The sequence below is a fragment of the Kwoniella shandongensis genome, chromosome 7 (assembly GCF_008629635.2).
Source record: "Kwoniella shandongensis chromosome 7, complete sequence".
NCBI classification, from domain to species: domain Eukaryota; kingdom Fungi; phylum Basidiomycota; class Tremellomycetes; order Tremellales; family Cryptococcaceae; genus Kwoniella; species Kwoniella shandongensis.
Genome location: NC_089293.1, coordinates 390,320 through 410,709, shown reverse-complemented (window position 1 = coordinate 410,709; position 20,390 = coordinate 390,320). Strand labels below are relative to the sequence as shown.

The 20,390-nt window shown below is 50.5% G+C and overlaps 5 protein-coding genes across 5 annotated transcripts; all 5 read left to right on the top strand.

The window, feature by feature from the left end:
• Nucleotides 1-160: 160 nt before the first annotated feature.
• Nucleotides 161-8,061, top strand: CI109_104025 (uncharacterized protein; the record flags this gene model as incomplete). The annotated part of the gene is made up of 17 exons (XM_032005244.1): nucleotides 161-210; nucleotides 286-594; nucleotides 643-1,219; nucleotides 1,274-1,570; nucleotides 1,619-2,472; nucleotides 2,523-4,155; nucleotides 4,215-4,336; nucleotides 4,384-5,119; nucleotides 5,176-5,352; nucleotides 5,409-5,895; nucleotides 5,955-6,124; nucleotides 6,240-6,322; nucleotides 6,410-6,693; nucleotides 6,816-6,969; nucleotides 7,041-7,116; nucleotides 7,171-7,333; nucleotides 7,391-8,061. 17 exons carry the CDS (start codon nucleotides 161-163, stop codon nucleotides 8,059-8,061), a joined length of 6,843 nt encoding a protein of 2,280 aa, XP_031860478.1.
• Nucleotides 8,062-9,375: 1,314 nt separating this feature from the next.
• On the top strand, nucleotides 9,376-10,988 carry CI109_104024 (uncharacterized protein; the record flags this gene model as incomplete). Its single annotated transcript, XM_032005246.1, has 7 exons — nucleotides 9,376-9,417; nucleotides 9,471-9,513; nucleotides 9,584-9,937; nucleotides 10,076-10,362; nucleotides 10,415-10,517; nucleotides 10,576-10,751; nucleotides 10,821-10,988. 7 exons carry the CDS (start codon nucleotides 9,376-9,378, stop codon nucleotides 10,986-10,988), a joined length of 1,173 nt encoding a protein of 390 aa, XP_031860480.1.
• Nucleotides 10,989-11,982: 994 nt separating this feature from the next.
• On the top strand, nucleotides 11,983-16,351 carry CI109_104023 (uncharacterized protein; the record flags this gene model as incomplete). Its single annotated transcript, XM_032005247.1, has 8 exons — nucleotides 11,983-13,407; nucleotides 13,476-13,675; nucleotides 13,731-13,884; nucleotides 13,943-14,202; nucleotides 14,254-14,496; nucleotides 14,558-14,793; nucleotides 14,853-14,986; nucleotides 15,047-16,351. 8 exons carry the CDS (start codon nucleotides 11,983-11,985, stop codon nucleotides 16,349-16,351), a joined length of 3,957 nt encoding a protein of 1,318 aa, XP_031860481.1.
• An 884-nt stretch (nucleotides 16,352-17,235) lies between these two features.
• On the top strand, nucleotides 17,236-18,644 carry CI109_104022 (uncharacterized protein; the record flags this gene model as incomplete). The annotated part of the gene is made up of 5 exons (XM_032005248.1): nucleotides 17,236-17,248; nucleotides 17,315-17,375; nucleotides 17,462-17,481; nucleotides 17,539-17,595; nucleotides 17,689-18,644. 5 exons carry the CDS (start codon nucleotides 17,236-17,238, stop codon nucleotides 18,642-18,644), a joined length of 1,107 nt encoding a protein of 368 aa, XP_031860482.1.
• Nucleotides 18,645-19,107: 463 nt separating this feature from the next.
• CI109_104021 (uncharacterized protein) lies at nucleotides 19,108-20,375 on the top strand (the record flags this gene model as incomplete). The annotated part of the gene is made up of 5 exons (XM_032005249.1): nucleotides 19,108-19,135; nucleotides 19,215-19,269; nucleotides 19,405-19,421; nucleotides 19,489-19,545; nucleotides 19,612-20,375. 5 exons carry the CDS (start codon nucleotides 19,108-19,110, stop codon nucleotides 20,373-20,375), a joined length of 921 nt encoding a protein of 306 aa, XP_031860483.1.
• Nucleotides 20,376-20,390: the final 15 nt, after the last annotated feature.

Genomic DNA, 20,390 nt, shown 5'->3' with positions numbered 1-20,390 from the left:
TAAATGACCAGATACCAGCTACATTACATCAACATTTCAACAGGTTCAAACTTTGTTTTCATTAGTTACTCGTCTTGTCATCACGTTCGTCCAGCTCCCGTCCTCATTTGATACCCAGTAGGAACAGTCACCCATCCAGACATATGGATATGGAGGCAAGATGAATCACACCAGTATCGGATCCATGGCGCCCGGACCTTCGCGTTCAAAGTGGGTACAATCCCCCGTTAATGTTGATGTTGTTGTCGTTGTTCTGGGTGCTGACGTGTTGATGACTATGATCAGAGCGACAGGATCATGGCAGCCTCTACCATATATATATTCAGGCTTCTGCGTCTACCCGTTTCATCCGGCAGCTTCACCTCCACCGACACCTACCACTGCAGGAGACGCAGCGACCCTCTCGAGACCTGCCAGCGATAGGCATAGGTTCTCATGGAGCGGAGTCCAGTCAGGACTGAGCGCAGAAGATGGTGTAGCAGGGAAAGTCAACGTATACGAGATACCACTCGATGTTGGAGACGAATTCTTTGCTTTTGAGGAGTATCGATGTACATTAGAAGAGGATGGGAGAGGAGATGCTTGGTACCGAGGGTAAGCTTCGTGTGGAGGGCCTTGGTCGCCAAGCTAACTCATCTATAGGTATGTCGTACAAGCAGTGTCTCTCCCTTCCTTGTCGCCCTCTCCTTCAAGTTCCGCATCAGCGTCACCTTTATTTCCTCGACCAGAGCCCTCCGTTCTTATTGGTATATTTCCAGCGGCGGTCGTGCATGTCCGACCAGGATCATCGACCGACAACGGGGAACTCACAGAGGCGTACCAACGAGCAGTCAGCTTGGCGGAAGAGAAATCACGGAACGCCACAGCAGGGTGGGTGGGCGAGATGGATACTGTGAAAGAGGAGGATGAAGCCGAAGGATATGACCTATCCAGTCCTCAACGGGGGATAGTGAACGTCGAAGCGCAAGGTCAGAACGGGAATCCTGGGGATACCAATTCCAAGAGGAAGTCCATAAGTGGTACGCCGGGTGGTGCAGGAAGTCTGGTCAGAGCCAACAGACCGAAATCGCTAGTCTTCGAAACGCAAGGACAAGAGGAGGGAGAAGCATTCAAGGAGCAACCACCGCTACCGAAGCTGACGGCTGGAGATTCGACTATCGCTGGACAGCAATGGCCATTAGTAGACGAAATAGCCTGTGCCATCAGAGAGTGGTATGCGGTGAGGCATGTCTTGGTCTGAGTGTTGATGTGTCAAGCTGATGTCGATTGACAGAGACTTCCTACCTACCTCGCAAACAGAGAATACAGACTCTTCAGCACCGTCATGCAACATATCGACGCCTTGTTTCTCGGAAGACGGCAGCTCCTCTCCCAAACACTAAGCGAGGACGAGCTGGTGCGCGTCCGGAGGGAGTGTGTCTCGAGACTGGTCAAGTGCAACGTCGCTCAAGGTCTGGAGGTCATAGTGCGAAGTCTGGAGGATGGCAGCGTCATGGTGGTAGACAGGGAGAGAGCATATACGGGTGCCAGTTGGGTCGGAGGCATAACATGCTATGTGTACCAGGTCCAAGTGAGTGGCATCCTGACGTCTAAAACAGTGCAGCTGACACCCATTCAGCTTGCTTACATCGATCTGATACCTCTCGACAGTCTCTTTGGCAAATCTTTGAGCCTAATCGAGCCTCGAACCACCTTATCCTCCAGACGACCGTTTTCGCTGATTACCGCCAAAGCCAACGGGCTATCGGATTCCCCCGCCACTGGACTGTACTACCACCTTTTCCTCGACGTGCGAGCATTCATCGCCAATCCTTGCGCTTCGGGTGAGACTGCGGAACTTTTTTTCTCCTTGTACAACAAGGTCGAGACCCGGTTCGTTACCGAGGAGTTCTGTCTTGTTTTCAATCACCTCGGTAGTCCTGCTCGTGACAGCGAACAGCGGATAGGCAAACTGCGTACATTGTTTGCGAATCTGAAGAACGAGGATTTGGCCCACGACACATACCTGGTCTGCCGAATCGTTCGGAACGGAGCTTTGAAACTGCGAGTAGACAACGGGGTGACTGCAATGCGACCTGGTGCTGGACGTCGGTCGAGCTTGTACGGCATCTCGGAAAATGGTGGAGACGGAACGTTGCGCAGTCATGCACCAACGGTAATCGACAATATGACCGACGACTCGTTCTCTGTTACTTCGGGATATGGAGGACATAGGCCAGGCACCATCGACACTGGTATAACGGGTGGGCAGCCAAGCATGCTGGAAGGACGACCCACATTTCGACGGCCATATGGTTGCGCAGTGTTGGAACTTCCTCAGCTCAGCAAGCTCCTCGAGAGCGGCACAGACATGGTGGGAAGTGGAGTGGAATGCAACGTACCGATCTATCTGCCCAAGGATGAGGCGACATTTGCTACACTACACGAGGATGTGATACATCGTCGCGACAAGGAGTTTATGACATCAGCCAGGTGAGTGTTGCGTCGCCCCCGATTGAGAAGCCTTGCTGATCGTTTAGCAGAGCGGAGACTATGGTCTTGAGCTTGAGAGTCTTCGAGGGCGTCGAGTCTCAGCTTGTACGAGAGCATCCTTCATTGCTCCTCGACGTTCCCCTTTCAGCTCGCCTAGGCTTTCCCGACGTGGTGTACCCTGGCTCGACGAGGAACGATCTCTACGTCAAGCTCTGGTCTGCTTCGTTCACCCCAGCACCAGCTTCTTCGGGAGGTTCAATCCGCGTTCGCAAGTCAGTCTTGCCAACCTACCATGGCGATGTCCAGGTGACATTGGAAGTGAGAAAAGCAGACGGAACAATTGTGCAAGACGCTATACTGGCAGGAGGATCAGGTGAACCACCGGTGACGCAATACCATTCCCTAGTGTTCCATCACAACGACCGACCGACCTATGGAGAGCTTGTCAAGATCATACTGCCGTCACAACCCGTCATTTATCATCTCTTCCTCGCCTTTCGATCGAGAGGCAAAGACAGACACCTCAATCCCGATCCGACAGAGCTTGAAAAGCCGTTTGCCTTCGCCTACCTGCCACTTTCTCAGCCCACATCGTACATCGACGATGGGGATCACGACCTTGTGCTTTACCAAATGGAGAACCACGTCCAGTCGACTCCTAGCGTCTATCTCAATGCTCCTGCTATATCGACAGCGGATACCAATGCCACTTCTACTCCCAATGGTATGATACCGTCCCGAGATCGGATGTTACTTCGAACCTATCTTTGCTCAAATGTACGGACGCAAGATGATACTCTGCGAGCTTTATTCGCTTGGCGGGACTCAATAGCCCAATTGGACGGCTTATGTGGGACATTGCGGCTCTTTGGTTTTGTCTCCGAGGACGAGATAGCCAAATTCGTGCCTAACGTCCTTGACTCTCTCTTCGGCATCCTCGAATCGAATCTTGGCGATCGGCAGGACGAGGTCAACAGCCTTGTCTTTGAGAGCTTGAACAAGGTACTGGCCATGACTTCCGATCGTCGATTCCCGAACTTCAAGAATGTCCTCGACATGTATATTGACAGACAATTCAAATACCCGGCGTTATCATTCCAGCTCTTGAAGTCAATGAAATTGGTAATGAGTTCACCAGCTACGAAAGAGTATCGATCATTTCTCAAAGTATGGCACCTTTTCTTCCGCTTCATCATACGTTCTCGAGAACATGATCGGGCACGAGGCGTCGGACTTGATGCCACCTCAGCGCATATCGAAGCGGACTTTCAGAACCAGACTAAATCCATCCTGAACGAGATAAACGCCTTGATGAAGTCGACCGACAAGATGTTAATTGGAACACAAACCTTGGCGGTCCAGCATTACGCCGACATCCTTCCCGACTTGGCCCACGTCTTTCAGCCATTGGAGATCGCCGGAATGGTCATTGCCTTTGCGGACACTTTGACCTTTGCCAAAGGCAGTATGGCGACCTACAAGCTGTTGTTGCTGTTGCAGGTTGTTAAAAACATCTTCGAAACTTCGGAGAGCAGGGCGTTACTAGTTCCGGCAATCGTGAGGTGGATCAAACCGCATCTCGGGAGATATGATGCGCACCTGGTGGAGAGCAAGGACGATTCCAAGGCGACAAAGGATGGAAAGAGAGTAAGATGGTTGGAGCACAATCGTCTGGCCGTGACGGTGCGTTTTTTCTGCACTCCTTGTCAAGCGATCGCTTACTGATAGGCACTCCTACATAGGTTCTCGCTTGGACTGTCAACAAGCTTCAGGAATGGCATGTATCACCTTTATTACAGGAGGACGGCAATCTCAAAGCGCAAGAAGAGGAGAACATCGAATACTGTCTGAGCCTTCTCCCAAGGTGAGTCAGACAAACCAGCCAGGAAGACATATTGATGGTCTGTTCAGTCTCTATTCCTCCTACTCTGAGCTTTCACATCCCAAAACCATGGCAGTGTTGAATAGACAACGCTCCAATGTGTCGTCATCAAGCGTTTGGAAATCCACCCCAGATATCTTTCCGGTCTCTCATCCCTTCGCGCTTATCTCCGATTTCCCTCCCCCTTCTCTACTCGAACAATATCAACATGGCGACGAAGCCGGTCTCCCTCACACCGCAACGTTCAATTGCGGGCTCGCCGAGACTGCGGTCATTATCTTGACTCTCTTCATGGCCAGTCCTCGACCCAACATATCACGATGGCTCCACGAGATACTCGAAATAGAAGGTCTTGCTACGTGTACAAATACACTCAAGTCGACTTTCGATTTCTGCTCCTCTGTCATTGCTTTCAAAGCATTCCCTGCTCAATGGTTGACCCTGAGTTTAATGAGCTTCAGCGCGATCATCAAGGTCATGGAGTGTGTGGCCGATCTTCTCGAGCAAGAAGTCTTCGTCCCTTCGGTAAAACATACTGAAGGATTTGACGTTGGCCTGTGGACGAAGTGCTTGGAGCTCCTGTGCGATCTTTGCGGGTCGGAAGAACTGGCTCTAGAGGAACAGACTCAACAGAGGAGAAGAGCAGAATGGATCATCGCAGGTGATTTGAGAGATGCGGGAGCAGAACTGTTAATGAGGTTGTGGAATGCTATTGGATGGCCGTTGGATCCTGGGCAGCCTGAAGGTGGGCTGCGCTATGGAGGGGTGAGTCCGAGCTTCATGTCAACTATCGGGTCACAACTGACTATGAGACTGCTTAGTACCAAACGAGATTTACTGGTCTGGCCGAGCGGATTCTCGGCTTATGCCTTTCGAGCCATGATGCGATGTGTGAGACAGCAGTGGAGATTCTCTTCTCGATGATCTATGCGGAGTACCTCCTGGATGGTAAATTCGATACAATCGAGACGGAGATATTCGCGAAGCTGGACCGATTGGTGAGCGACTATATGGCGAAGACCAGTGGAGTAAGCTGATCAAATGGTGCTTGCAGTTCACAACAAAATCTACTCCCTCCTCCTCTGACCCTACCATGAGAGCCTACTTTGTCGCTCAACTCCGCTCAGTGTTCGAGTCCACTCCCGAAATTGATGCACCATTCACCGAGAAAGTTTCGACACTCCTTGACGAAGTCGAGCTCTTCATTGACCTATTGCTTTCACTTCGCGAGATCCGCGAAATTGCTGAATGGAAAGATGAACGATCATCTGCAATCTATCGTCTCATGATGTTTGTCAATCGAATCGGCCGTAAAGATCTGTACATCCGATTCGTTCATCAACTCATTGCGATATATACCGATCCCGCCGTGAGAGATTGGCTAGCAGCGGGTTTGGCACTCAAGCTGCATGCGGACCTATATGAATGGAAAGTCGGTGGCGATTGGGTAGATCAGGTGAAGATTGGAAAGGTGGAATTGCCTGCTCAAAATGAGTTTGCCAGAAAGGAGGCGATCTACTATCATGTCATCGACTATTTTGGTAAGTTTCCATTTCATCTGTCACTGGGTGATCCGGCACTGACAAGGGTGAATGTTTAGCCGAAGCCGAAGCTTATGAGTCTGCTCTCGAGCTGTGTCAAGAATTAACAACACAGCATCAGAAATTCACCTATGATGTGGGAAAGCTATCTGAGCTTCTTCGTCATCAAGCGAAATTGTGGGAGAAAATTGGTTCGAGCTCGAGACAGAAATCAGAGTATTTCAGAGTGGTGAGTGTCCTATTGACGTACTTGCTGCACACGGGAGCTTCGCGAACTAGCATCGGAACAGGAAGAAGACCACCTCACGCAAAGACCAAAAAGCTGATGGCAATCGCAATCACAGGCATACTTTGGAGAATTCAGTCAGTTTAACCGGGATAAGGATTTTGTCGTGAGAGGACAGCCTTGGCAGCGATATTCCGATTTGTACGTATATTTCACCCCGACAAGATCTGGTTTACTGTACACTACCTTCTATCTTGTGGCTCAACTGACTTTTGTCATTCTACCAAGCTGCGAAGCGTTGCAAGCCAAATTTCCCACAGCCCATCTACACCGGTCCAAGATCCCTCCGCCCGAATCTATCCGTTTCTCGTCCAAACCTGTCATATGGGTAACTTCTGTGACACCTGAACCGGATTTAAACAAACCTGTATTTGGGGAAGGGGTCGACGAAAACATACAAAGTTATTGGCGATGGAATGGGATCAGGGAGTGGGGGAGCGTGCGGCCATACATGCGTGATCAAGCAGAGAGCGAGGCAGTGTTGACATGGACAGAGAAGACCATCTTGACCAGTGAGTGGTGCTTGCTGTATTCGGATGTCCATCTTGCGACGACCTAGGCACCCATGGCGTGACACTAAGATCCTCGAGCGCTCTTGAGTGGGCAAGCTGACCATAGAGTCGTTCGATTATAGCCAAAGAGGAACTGCCCGGTATGCTCAGTCGAAGCGAAATCATCAACGTAAGGTACGAACAGATCGCACCGATCGAGACTGCTATACAAGAAGTGAGCAGGGCTACGAAGAATCTTCGAAAGTTGAGCAGAGGTCGAAATGGTCAATTGCCAGAGTGAGTAGCTTTTCAAGCGTACACGGTGGAAGATCGACATTCCAGAGACGTTGCTGATGAAGGTCACGCAGGTCCAAGATGTTGGGTACGGCTATCAATGGAGCAGTCGATTCGCCTATCAATGGCGGTGTGAAAACGTATCGCAAGGTGAGTCTTTGCATTACATGGACCCAACGCGTACTATGCTCACTCTAATTATAGGTGTTCCTCGACGGTACCTACGCCGAAAAACACTCTGAAGAGAGCTTGCAGATCGAGCAGCTCCGCTTGGCCTTACTTGAGTATGTGCGCACGATTCAATCAAGTTTGATCGTGCACAAGCAAGTCTGTAGAGATATCGCTTTCCATGAAGCATTGCGAAGTCGTAAGTGTGACAATTTGTGTGTTGCGTCGCGGAGCTATACTGATGTGTTGTCAATAGAGTTTTACAAGTGTTTCCCTGAAGAGATTGCCCTCCTCCCTCGAATGTCAGGCTCGACCGAGGATTCTGCGGGTGGACTGGACAACCTGAACGGTATCGATCATGCGTATCTTCATCCGACGACGTCTCGCCCTCATTCCAGCTCCCAGGGCCACGCCCACCAAACTACGTCCCCCCGATTCTCGTACCATTCCGGTGCGACAGATACCAAATCGCAAGCTGGATCATACATCTTGCCGCCATTGAGGGTCGGTCCTTCACCCAACGGTGTGAGTGCTGGAGGAAGCATACATACTACAGCGCGGGATTCAACTTCGACAACAAGACATGCCGTCCCTCCTCCAACAGGGACGACTTCTACAAGCTCGCCTCGAAGAACTCTGAGCAGGAATAGCGGTTCATTCATTGGTCGAACTTCTAACTCAAATTCGAATTCGGGTTCTAGTCCAGCCAACGGAGCTACTACCAATAGTGGTGTGGGATTGGGCGCAAGAGCAATGAGCATGATAGGAATCTCAAACGTATCTAAGGGAACAACAACAGCGCCTAGCGAGGTAGGCACGATCGAAGGTGATAGGGCGAGTGTGAGAGATGGTTCAACTGCTGCGGGTACAGTGAAAAAGGAGAAAGGTCTAAAAAGATTTGGTAGCTTGATTAGGAGAGGTGGATAATTAGCGTGTTAGCTTGGGTCTAGAGGTCTAATATGTCTATAATGATAAGCTATGATGTAAGGAAGTACCTGCCAAGTCGATTGCAACAGAGCTGAAGGCGACAATCCTCTTCGATGATCGATTATGCTGTGCTATATCTGCATATAATGAATCATACAACAAGTTGTATATCGGGTGTGATGCAAGTGCCCTTCGACGAGGGAACGGATAAACGAGGAGATGCTATTTCGTAGTTTGCTTGTACCCTAAAACACACGAGTCAGCCTTCTTTCCTACTCAGAGGAGGAACACAGGAAGCTCACGAGAAGTGTCAAGGACTATATTACCACATATCGCGCAGAGTCCCTATACGAGTAAACGAATCAGTTACTGCGATACGATTACGCCTCGCCCTAATGACAATGCCAATGCCAGTCCGCGCAAACATACCTTTTTATAAGCACATTTCTGACATCTTGTAGCATTATTTTGTTGAACCGATTGCTAAGGTTGTCATCAAACCGAGATCAGCACTTTCCCATTTATATCGTAACTACGAAAGTTTATTCAGTCACGACTCTTCACTCACTTTGCAATCTAGACATTTATTGCCATATGGATTTATACTCCCTTTACTACCTCCTCCAGGTTTTGAATAAGGTGTCGCTCGTGCTCGAGCAGAGAGGAGTTTGTTCTCGCCTATCTTTCGGGTAGAAGATGACGGTTGGAATGGGTCTGGAGCGGCTAGGGTTGATACTTTCTATATGGGGGAAAGGGAGGGCGAAAGTTGATTAGCAAGTATTTGGTTGTGTGCGAGGCAGGCCAATACGATACAATACGAAGAAATGGAAGCGCGGCCAGCTCACCTTTTCACACTTTTTGCACACCATCTTGTCGGTGCTATCAAGGTTTTTGGGTGAGGTTTGAGCTGTCGTAGGTTGGAAAACAACTGTACTTCCAAAATGACAGAGAAGACAACGATGATACTGCAGTCAGTCAGTGGAGGTGACACTTGATGTTATCGCTTGTTGCCACCCAACTGCGTCCGAGATGATATTAGGCGCGCGAGAGTATCTGGTGTGGTCCATCTCCCATGTCCCATCCAGGGTTGGATCACAACGACGGTGCAATGCATTGCGGTGACGTGCAGCCGTTCACTCACAGTCATTACACTGTCCATGTTGACTTGACTTGAATACATCTTGACATTTTCTGATCAATTACACCAACTCTGCGAAGGGCACATATCCAATCAGACCACACCGTCCTGGTAGATTATCCTTCACTTCCACACTACATCCACGCCCTCACGCACGACTCACAACACCATCCACCATGGCTTCGTCGGTCCCTCTTGTAGTCGATAACGGTACTGGAGTGAGTTGAGCACTTTCGTGCCTCTGGGATATGTGTTGATGGGCATCCTACAGTTTGTCAAATGTGGTTGGGCAGGATCAAACTTTCCCGAGCATGGTACGTGATTCCATCTCTTCTGGCCTCTCTACGTGCTCAACATGCTTATTTCCCACTTTGTGTTGGACAGTTTTCCCATCTGTTGTTGGACGACCCATCCTTCGTGCTGAAGAACGACTCGGTTCTTCCGCTATCAAAGATATCATGGTCGGTGACGAAGCTGCCGAGAACCGTTCGTTCTTGCAAGTCACTCAACCGATGGAACACGGTATCGTCAAGAACTGGGAAGATATGCGTCATCTGTGGAACTATACCTTCCAGGAGAAATTACAGGTCGATACGAGAGGTCAGAAGATCTTGTTGACTGAACCACCAATGAACCCGAAAGCAAACAGACAAAAGATGTGCGAGGTCATGTTTGAGGAATATGGGTTTGGAGGCGTTTATGTCGCCATTCAGGCTGTTTTGACTCTGTATGCGCAGGGTGAGTAGCGTACACCCAATCCCTGTCCATTCCTATTCCAACCTTGTCTTCCATCAAGCATTAGCTCCTGTCCAGGGCTATGAAGTGCCACTCTGGTTACCATAACATTCATGCTGATCAGATTTCCTCCCTCCGCAGGTCTCCAAACCGGTGTCGTCGTTGACTCAGGAGACGGTGTCACCCACATTGTCCCCGTATACGACGGTTTCGCCCTTCCCCATCTTACCCGTCGTCTCGATGTAGCAGGTAGAGATGTCACTCGATACCTCATCAAACTCCTTCTCATGCGTGGATACGCGTTCGAGCGAACGGCGGATTTCGAGACTGTCAGAGGGATCAAGGAGGCGTTGTGCTTTATGAGTTACGATTTGGATCAGGATAAGAAATTGGCAGAAGAGACGACGGTATTGGTCGAGAACTACACTGTGAGTGCGGTCAAGGTGATGAGACCCAGTGAGGCGTGCTGACACGACACAGCTGCCTGATGGACGAGTCATCAAAGTCGGCTCGGAGAGGTACGAAGCTCCTGAATGCATGTTCCAACCCCATCTCGTCGATGTCGAACAACCAGGAGTTGCAGGTAAGCTATGCCGTTTCTGTCATCTCACGACCAAGCTGACTTTGCTTCTCGCTCGCAGAACTCCTCTTCCAAACCATCCAGCAAGCAGCCGTTGATACACGAACGGAACTCTACAAGCATGTTGTCCTTTCTGGTGGTTCTTCCATGTACCCTGGTTTCCCATCTCGATTGGAGAAGGAGATGAAGCAGTTGTACTTGACACGAGTCCTTGCGAACGACACCTCTCGATTGAAGGTAAGTGCTCTCGACCCTGATACTCCACCCCACCTACGTGCTGATGAAAGCACGTATTCGATCGCACAGCACTTCAAGATCCGAATTGAAGATCCTCCTCGACGAAAACACATGGTCTTCCTCGGTGGTGCCGTGCTGGCCGACATTATGAAGGACAAGGAGGCGTTCTGGGTGACCAAGGAGGAGTGGGAGGAGCAAGGTATCAGAGCGTTGGACAAGCTCGGTCGAGGAGATTAGAGCGGGGGGATTAGAGTAGGGAGTTGAATGACATAAGGAACGTTGTACAGAAAGTCAAAGAGAACATATGCATCTACTTTGCGGCAACACGTGTGCATCATACACGATGGGCTGTGTGGGTGGGACGATATGTATGCAAACAACGAGAATAGAGTAAACCTTGTGGGGGTTGATTTGTTGAATGATGGATTGCGGGCGCCACACGTTTTGACGCGGAGCCAGCCAAGCAAGGGAAGCTAAGCTAAGAATCCAAAGAACACGCGATTGGGAGGTTCACTCGGTCACCCATCATCTGGTATTCCTCCCCTCTGCCTTTCCAGACTGACACTACGTCCTCACATCTATATCACTGCTTAGAACACCCCCACTGCTTGGCCTTGACGAGTATACAGCGAGACAGCTTGGTTTCAGAACAAGTCAAGTCAACGTGTTCCGTGTTCAAACTCCGCAATCTCGCTCCGCAACGACTCGACCGTCTTTGGTCGTTGCCGTAACGTCATCTTCACCAGTTCTCTTACACAGTGATCACGCTGTGCAACACCCATCTCATCAATATTCATCCTGACCACGATTCATGTCGGTGCTGTCAGTAAGCTGTAGAAGCTAGCAAAGGTGAGTTCGCGTTGCAGTCGCTGCTGGGACGGTTGAAGAAGCGATGACGTTGAGCTGTGTGGGCTGAGGTGAGCTGACCCACACTGTTGCGTGATTATAGCTTCTTTCCTTTCACATCCATCACCGTCAGTAGAAGAAGAAGAAGAAGATAGAAATACAGAGCCAGTCGGTCATCCTGATCAATCATTGCCTATTGCTGGTATCGCGCTTGCTGGGGTGCAACGCAGTGCTTCCACCAGCAAAACGATCCACTCTATTGCCCTTCCTTCTTTCCTCGGCACCCAGTGGAAGTTGGCACATCAAGTGCAACGACTGGCCAAGGCCAAACAGAATAGTGTCGGCGATCACAATCTAATCCTCTGACTAGGGTAGCACGATAGTCATGTCACGCCCTTCCTCATACCACGACCTTCCCCACTACGTGGACAGACGAGGGGAAGATCCCTTCGATTCTGGTTTCTCCCTCCCACTCTTCAATCCGCAACCACCTTCTTCCTCCGGATTACCGACAATCCGCGATTCCAACGCGAACGCTGGGAGTGGACCACCTCAGATCCCACCTCCTCCACCTGCTTCTGCTACTCAGCACCGAGGAAGTGTGGGATATTCTGGGCAGCAACAATCATCCTCTGGAGGAGCACTCGCATCGCCTTTCAATGCAGGTATTGCGTCTTCTCCGCGTTCCGGAATGACCGGTCCACCTCCCATCGGTTCTCATCGTCCTCAGCAGAGCATCAACTCGTCGGCCATTCCCTATTCCGCGGTTCCCTACCCACAATCGGCACTTCCATCTGCGAGTGCGCATCACGCAGACGAGCTTATGCCACCTCCTTCCTCATCCAGCTCACACGGTTATCTTGGACGCAGTGCTTCTCTCGGTGCGAGGAAGAAGGACCCGTTCGCATATCGCTCGGATGACGTGGAAAGCGGGTTTGGAAATATGGATGTCAGTGATGGTCATTTCTCAGGAGGGTCAGCTATTGCAGCCTGGCCTGGATTTGGAGGGCAGAAATCTGGTCATACCGATCAAAGGGACGTGGCCATGTCACCTACCAAGAGCTACAGTAACAACAATCCGACTTCGATGAACCCTCCACCCGTCCCAGCGCATGCTCTCAACCGAACTCCTGCTCATAGCGATATGGTCCCCTCAACATCCTCCACAGCGGTATCGGGTTATCAACTGCCGAACAACGTTTCGAATCCATACATTCCTCGAGGATCTGATCCAGGTCCCTCGACCAACGATCATAGTCTTAGCAATAACCAGTGGACAGATTATCGTCGTCCTTCCATCAATCAGCGCATGTCATCTACCGGTTCTTACCAATCTCGAGGATCGGACCAATTGTCCCCATATGCTAAACCGACTACTCTTGGAGAGAGCCCGAACTCCCCCTTGTTGAACCCCTATGAGATATCACCAAACATGCCTGCTCCGTCCATTCCTCCACCACAAAGCATCCCCACCATGTCAACATCGCCTCGAAACGGACCGCACTGGTCGACATCCAGCACGTCAAGGCCTCAAGCTTCGCCTGTTGGTGGGAGACCTCCGCCTTCAACTGGTAGATCAACCACTTCGAACCAGCTCTATCCTGCCAGTCAACCTGTCACTCCTGCTGCGAAATCATATGACATGGGTCCACCAAGAGGTTTACCCTCAAGAGAAGGCAACAGGAGCAGAGGCGCACCATCCAGACAAGGATTCAGAGAGATCAACGGATGGAATGACCTCAGACCTGTCGTCAATGCCCAACCTACTGGCAGGAGAGCGGATCCTGTAGCACCTGGCAAATATCTCAGCGTGAGTTGTCTTGTTGTTATCATTTATCGCGGAAGAGACATTTGACTAACTCTTCGTATGCTACGTAGCCCCTCAAATGCCTCACTACGGCTTTGCCCCAGACATACACGCTTGCAAATCCCGGGTTCCGGTATGAAACTTCCGAGAACCCTCGACGAGTCTTGACGAAACCGAGCAAGCCCGTACACAATGATGGCGCAGATAACGAGGATTGGGACTATATCCTTTATGTGAATGATGTGCTGGGAGGTGAACATGGCGGAGACAGGTGAGTACTAGCTCGTTTTGAACATCAGAAGGTCGAGGCTGACATTCTACTGAAGGTATCTCATTCTCGATGTTCTTGGGCAGGGAACCTTTGGTCAGGTTGTCAAGTGTCAAAATATGAGGACGCACGATATCTGTGCGGTCAAAGTAGTGAAGAACAAGCCCGCGTATTTGCAACAGAGCAAGATGGAAGTCGCTATTTTAGACCTGGTCAGTTGAGCGTAGCTGGCAGCTAAAGGAAGCAAAAGCTGACACGGATATGTCACAGCTGAATACTACCCACGACCCCCATGACAGGCATCACATTCTTCGAATGCTGGACTCGTTCACGCACAAGAGTCATCTGTGTCTGGTCTTCGAGTGCCTGTCATCGAACTTGTACGAGCTCATCAAGCAAAATCAATTCAAGGGTCTCAGCACTCAGCTCGTCAAAGTCTTCACACAACAACTGCTGGACTGCTTGGCGGTGCTGAAAGACGCAAGGTTGATCCATTGTGATCTCAAGCCGGAGAACATCCTTCTCAAGTCGTGAGCATCGCAAGGTTCAATTAGTTGTTACTGACTTTGTTTCGACCGCAGATTGCAATCGCCTCAGATCAAGGTGATTGATTTCGGATCGGCTTGTCACGAAATGCAGACGGTATACACCTATATCCAATCGAGGTTCTACAGATCACCAGAGGTCCTGCTGGGTCTACCGTACTCGGCAGCCATCGATATGTGGTCGTTGGGTTGTATTGTGGTTGAACTCTTCCTTGGACTGCCGCTTTTCCCCGGCACAAGCGAGTACAACCAGCTGTCTAGGATCGTCGACATGTTGGGGTAAGTGCCAGTCTCGGGTGATTTGGCTCCTCGCTTTGACTGACAGAACTTTTTTTCGCAGCACGCCACCATCACATCTTCTGGAAGTGGGGAAACAAACCCACGAGTTCTTCAACCACTCAACCGATGTGTACGGTCATAAGCAATACAAACTCAAGTCGATGCACCAGTACGCGACCGAGCATCGTACGGATGAGCAACCCAGCAAGCAGTACTTCAAGCAGACAAAGCTCAAGGACATCATCATGGAGTACCCGTATTCAAAGAGGAATGCGAAGCAATCGGATATTGACAAAGGTGAGTTTGGCGTAATGATTGTTGGGAGCAGAAGACCGGCAAGCTGACTTAAGTCGTAGAAATGGCATTGCGACGAGCATTTGTGGATTTCGCTGAAGGACTGCTGAACATGGACCCTATCAAGAGGTGGTCCCCTCAACAAGCTGCAAAGCATCCCTTCATTACTGGAGAAAAGTTCACTGGACCTTACACAGTACGTATATCATTGTTGTGCAAGGTCGGATAAAAGCTTACTCAGACTGTTCCACTCCAGCCCGATGCTACTCCGGCGAAGAAGGCCTCGCAACCGGCCGTTCAGGAAATGCCTGTCGCTACCCCCACGAAGAAGTATGGTGGGCTTGTTCAGAGTCCAAACTCGGTTCGATCGCAGCGGATATACTCAGACGCAGCGGCGTACAACCAACAGCTTGCTCAGCATCAGACATACACGGCTCAAGTGCAAAGTGCAAACAGCGCTCCGCGACCTGGACCGTTTTCTCCAGGCTACGATACCCAACATCAGCAGTCGCAAGGGTACGGTAACACCGCTCGAATCCCCAGTCAGCAGATGCCTCAACCACATCAGCATCATCAACAACGGCAACCGAGTGGGCAATGGCAACAGCAGCCTATGGCTCCTCCCCAACATGCTTATCAGCAGCGGATCCCGTCCCTGCAGAACTCTACATCTCATGCTTCGCTCAGGCAGCCGCCCACAACCGCACCGATGGTGACAGCCGCGACGAACCCACCACCAAACTCATACTATCCTGCTTCTCGAAACAGAGCGAACACGATCAACCAAATGGACTCTATCCCTCCTGCTCTTGCCAGGCTCGTTCACTTTGGAGCGGCGGATCCTTCTGGAACACGAAATTCGCTCACTCCTGTCCTCAACCGAGACGACTTCCAACAGGAATGGGAGAGGCGACAAGCGGGTCATGTCAAGCAGAGTTCGCTGCACAATCAGAGTTTCTCGCAACTGGAATATCTGCAGGAGCAGGCGGAATTGGCTGCGATGTCGGGACAGAACTGGATGGTTCCTGGCTCATATTCCAACATGGGTCCTCAAGGTCATCCGAATCAGGTCTCCGCGCGAGGCCAAGGTCAAGGACATCGAGCGCATGCGTCTATCTCGAATCAGCAATATCAGATGCAACCCCACATTGGCGTGTCTCCACCGGGAGATTACAGACCTCGACCTACGTCGGAGTACGAATCGCCTCGTTCTGCCTCTTCCTCAAGATATGGCGGTTTACCGACTTATCCACCTCCAGCGGCGACGGGATCGTCGAGAGACCACAATCCCAATTCAGCGAGCATAGGCGGAGGGTTCGACGCATTCGATACAAGAGATCCGGGAGGTATGGGGATGATGTATACTCCCTTACAGCCGAATCAAGCTTATGGAGGGGGAGTGTACGGGGGTGGTCATGGGACGAGAGCGAGTTATTCGGGTCCATATGGACAACAACAACAGCAACAGCAGGCTCAGCAATCGGCGAATCCGTTCGGTCAACCACAAGGTGGGGGACAAGCAAGTCCAAGATATCAAAGGAGAAGTGGGTACGGCGCGTGAGGCGTTAGAACGGCAGATGTATTGTGTAAGTGAAGGAGGTGAATGTGGGCCGAGAAGGACCGCTGTACGATACACTGGAAGGCTTCCGAATCGACTATTCGCGAAAAGATCATGACAACCCTGTCGAACTGTATCAATACCACGAGTGAAAATGCTTTCCATATACCGACATTGACACCACAATCCCGAAAAAGATGGAAATTGCAATCGATCAGATCACATCCGAGCAGGACTCTCTTTTTTCGCATCGTTGCTTTTCTACGTTAGATCTTAACGAACAGATACATGAATCTTATGCATGATGTGGTTGAGTGATTGCGTGGTGGCAGGACAAGCGCAGGCGCAAGCGCAGGCGCAAGCGCAGGCGCAAGCGAGATATATCTTTGTCGTAGAAGCCTAACACCATGAGGAGCGGGAAAGCGCATTTGTGCCACGTTCATGGTGGAGTCGCAGAGTGAGGTTGGCGACTGTCTTTTTGTCCTTTTGCTTTTCGTGAGTCGCCTTCGAGTATCGATGATATATCGATCAGATTGGAGAGGGGATGTGAGGTGTTCCTCATGCATGGCAGAGTCGATACCTTGATAGCGTACGTCAAGCGAGAGTGATCTGAAGGCAAACCATCGGGACGGTAGAGTTAGTAGACACATGCGACTCATAAGAGGGTCCGTGCGCCACAAAAGTAGGAAAATGAGGTCGAGCTAGTATAGTACATGACCGCATGATCCTATTCATTTGCTTTCCTCTGCCTCTTCTACTTCTTTCCTGACCTCACCTCAGACCATTGTTCTTACCATTCTCCTTGTACTCCTTCTATTCCCGCTCATCCATAGCCTGCATCATCTGTCTCTGACCTACAACATCTGAGGTTGAACGATTTCTCTCCAATGAATCCTGAAGGTGAGTATTGTATTTAGGCAAGGTCTGTGGTCAGTCAGTCAGCTCATACAGTGACTTGTTTTCCAGTTCAGAGAAGGAGGAAGGTACAGCTGTACTTCCTCGCGGTCCTATGTCCGCCTCTTGCTGCGTGAGTCACACCACGCCTCTACATCTATGGACGAAACGACTCGAAGTGAACGAGATAGCTGACGTGAGATGATCTCATCTGAACAGTCGTAAAGCTTGTGAGACATGTGAGGGATTTTATCGTCAATTGAATCGTGACGATGGTAGTCTGACCATTTGATTAGGGGAGGACAAGAATGTCTTCTTCACTCTGGTCCTCACTTTGCTTGGCTTTGTACCCGGTAAGCGTCATTTGTTAACACTCAACATCTTAATATTTTAGTCAGTGTGCAAACCAAGGATTTTTGCTGATATGACCGGTCGTTCTGTCATAGGTATCCTCTTCGCCTCCTACCTAGTCTATCAATACTTGGAAGAACAAGCTCAGATCCGCAAAGCCTTACAAAACGTCGCCTTACAACTCCGACAGATGGAGAACCAACTTTCCTCCCGCGACGATCTCAACAATGCTTCTAATCCCCTACCTGCTACCTCGACTGGGGGATCCGCAAACCCATCCCCATCGCATCGAGAGACATCTGGACAACAGTCGTATCTCCCGTTTCGGATGCCAGAGAATTCAGAGGAACAACCAAGAAGACCACCTAATTCGAGACGCACGGGAACGGACAGCCGATATCAACCTCCTCCTCTTCCTAACATAGATGACACGCAAGCTCCGCCCGAAGGTATATCCCCTGCCAAAATCCCAGAACCGACCTCCGGAACCGCCAATGATGCAGAACAAGGTTCGGCTGAGACAAATTCACCACCTCTCAACGAACAGAAAGCTCCTTCGCTTACTGAAGATGAGCTGGCAACACCCCACACTCTGCAAGAGTTCCTGTTAGAGGATTACAAACGGAACGAAGGTGGACTCGCCTCAACCGACTCACGAACGCAGCCCCAAAAGGATCTCCCTCTCCTTCCATCGGAGCGAAACGTCACTGGCGAAAGTACAATCTCGGGCCCTTCTTCACATCAAGGTCTTGAGACTCCAACGTCCATCGCCACCAATCAAGCGGTTAGGAAGTATCCTCTTTACGATAATCCATATACCGAAACGACTACTCCCGCATCATACGAAAGTCGAGAAGCCGAAGCTGACGACGAAGCGAGCTCAAAGGATAAGCAAGACCAACCTCAAGGTCAAGGTCCCAACACGCTTTATGGATTGGAGGTTCGTGGGGAAGATAGTAGGAGAGCCAAGTCGGATTCGCGGTTGTTGCCGAACTTGTCGGATCATGGAGGAGGGATGCAGGATCCTCCTTGGTATTTGGATGGGGACTGAGGGTATCAAGGAAGAATTGTGACTTGGGGTTTTAACATTGTAACGTGTATATTGGATAAGCAGAAATGGGTGTTTTGTGATTCCAACTAGCGGTAGGTACTATGTACCAGGTGATGAATGTCCATGTTCATGTCCATAATGCAGACTGCACACTTATCAAAATGCTATGTATCACGGACAGGTACCTCTGCTGTCAACAAATGTCACTGCATGATGAGATATGCTTTGGCTGCTGTGGCACAAGTTGTCATATACAAGTCGGTCTGTGCGTGGGTACCGTGATGGTGCACGTTTTTGCCACCGAGGGGGAACTGTGTGTATGTATGGATGTGTGTATATAAACTCTGTTGATTGTGTCATCTATTTCTCTTTCTTTCTCTCTTCTCACACCTTCTCTTCGCACCATTTCCATACCTCCTCACACTTATTGTACATTCTTGTGTGAATTAATCGCGCTGTAAAGATGCCAGCAGGCGATCAGAGTGTTGCTCGTAAGTCTTCCCAGTTCATGTTACCAAGTACTCTGCTCATATCGTGAGTCAGTTGCTGATCTTGGGGTATTGGTGATAGCTCGTTGGGCACCTTTCCGCCATATCATCGCGATTGGGTTCCCTCCCATCGCTGTGTGAGTGTCTCTCATCGGCCGTCTCCCTGTGTTACACTGCTACACCAGATACCATGCTTCAACTCTCTTCTTCTGAATTGCAACGTATCTCTCTCATGGTGTAATCCTCGACTGATATCTTCGTCATTTACACAGGTGGTTGGTCATGGGGAGTAAGTCATATATCCCCTCTCCTCACTCGTAAACTGTATGTATTGACAGTACACCCGCATCTTGTAGATCACAAGTACATCGTCCTTCTGAACTTGTTCCTCTGTTGTTTCGGCTGGTTCCCTGGTAAGTGTCTTCAGACAGTTGCGAGTAGTGTGACAGTTGACTGACTATGTGCACCAATAATCGCAGGTGTCGCGCACGCGCTCTGGGTGGTCAGCAACCCCGCTTTCGCGATCAACGTTCAGCATGGTCTCGGTCGACCCTTACCCGAACGACAACCAGAAAGTCCCGAGCTCAACTTACAGACCACTATCACCACCGCTACCGATACGAGCAAGTATCCGAGATCTCCACATGCCACCACATCGTCCGCACAACCTCCTGCGGCTTCGCCAGCCCCCACCGAAGGGACCCTCCCACCGCCGGGATCGCCTTACAGCGTTTCCGAAAGCTTGCCTCCTAGATATTCGGGCGATCAACGAATTCAGCCTACCAGCAATCCTCAGTCTAGCACTGTCACTGCCGGTAATTCGCCATCGATTTCGCAAGACTCCTACGAGTCCGCAATCATCCTTCAGGCAAGGCGAATCGAAGACGGTGGAGGTATCGCCCTTCAGCCTGTGACCAGTTCTCATACCTTTGGCTCGTTGGTCGCTACTCGTCCGCAAGAAGAAGTCCCTCCCGTCCCTCCTCTTCCATCTCAGGCGAGGATCGAAACATTCTCCAGTCCCGGCGCGGCAAGTTCGGCCACTTTCGGTTCGCCTCAAACACCGATGGAGCCGGGCGTTGCTACCGCAGTGCCTGTGCCCTCGTTCGCACTGCACTTGGAGCCTTGGGAAGCAGAGACGGAAGCGAAAGACAAAGAGTGGCCTCCTTTGCCTTCACACAGTGAGAGTGGAGGACCCTCGAGTCCATTGCAGGAGAAGAAGAAGCAGCGGGAGCCGGCGGTTTGAGAGATTGGGCTGCAT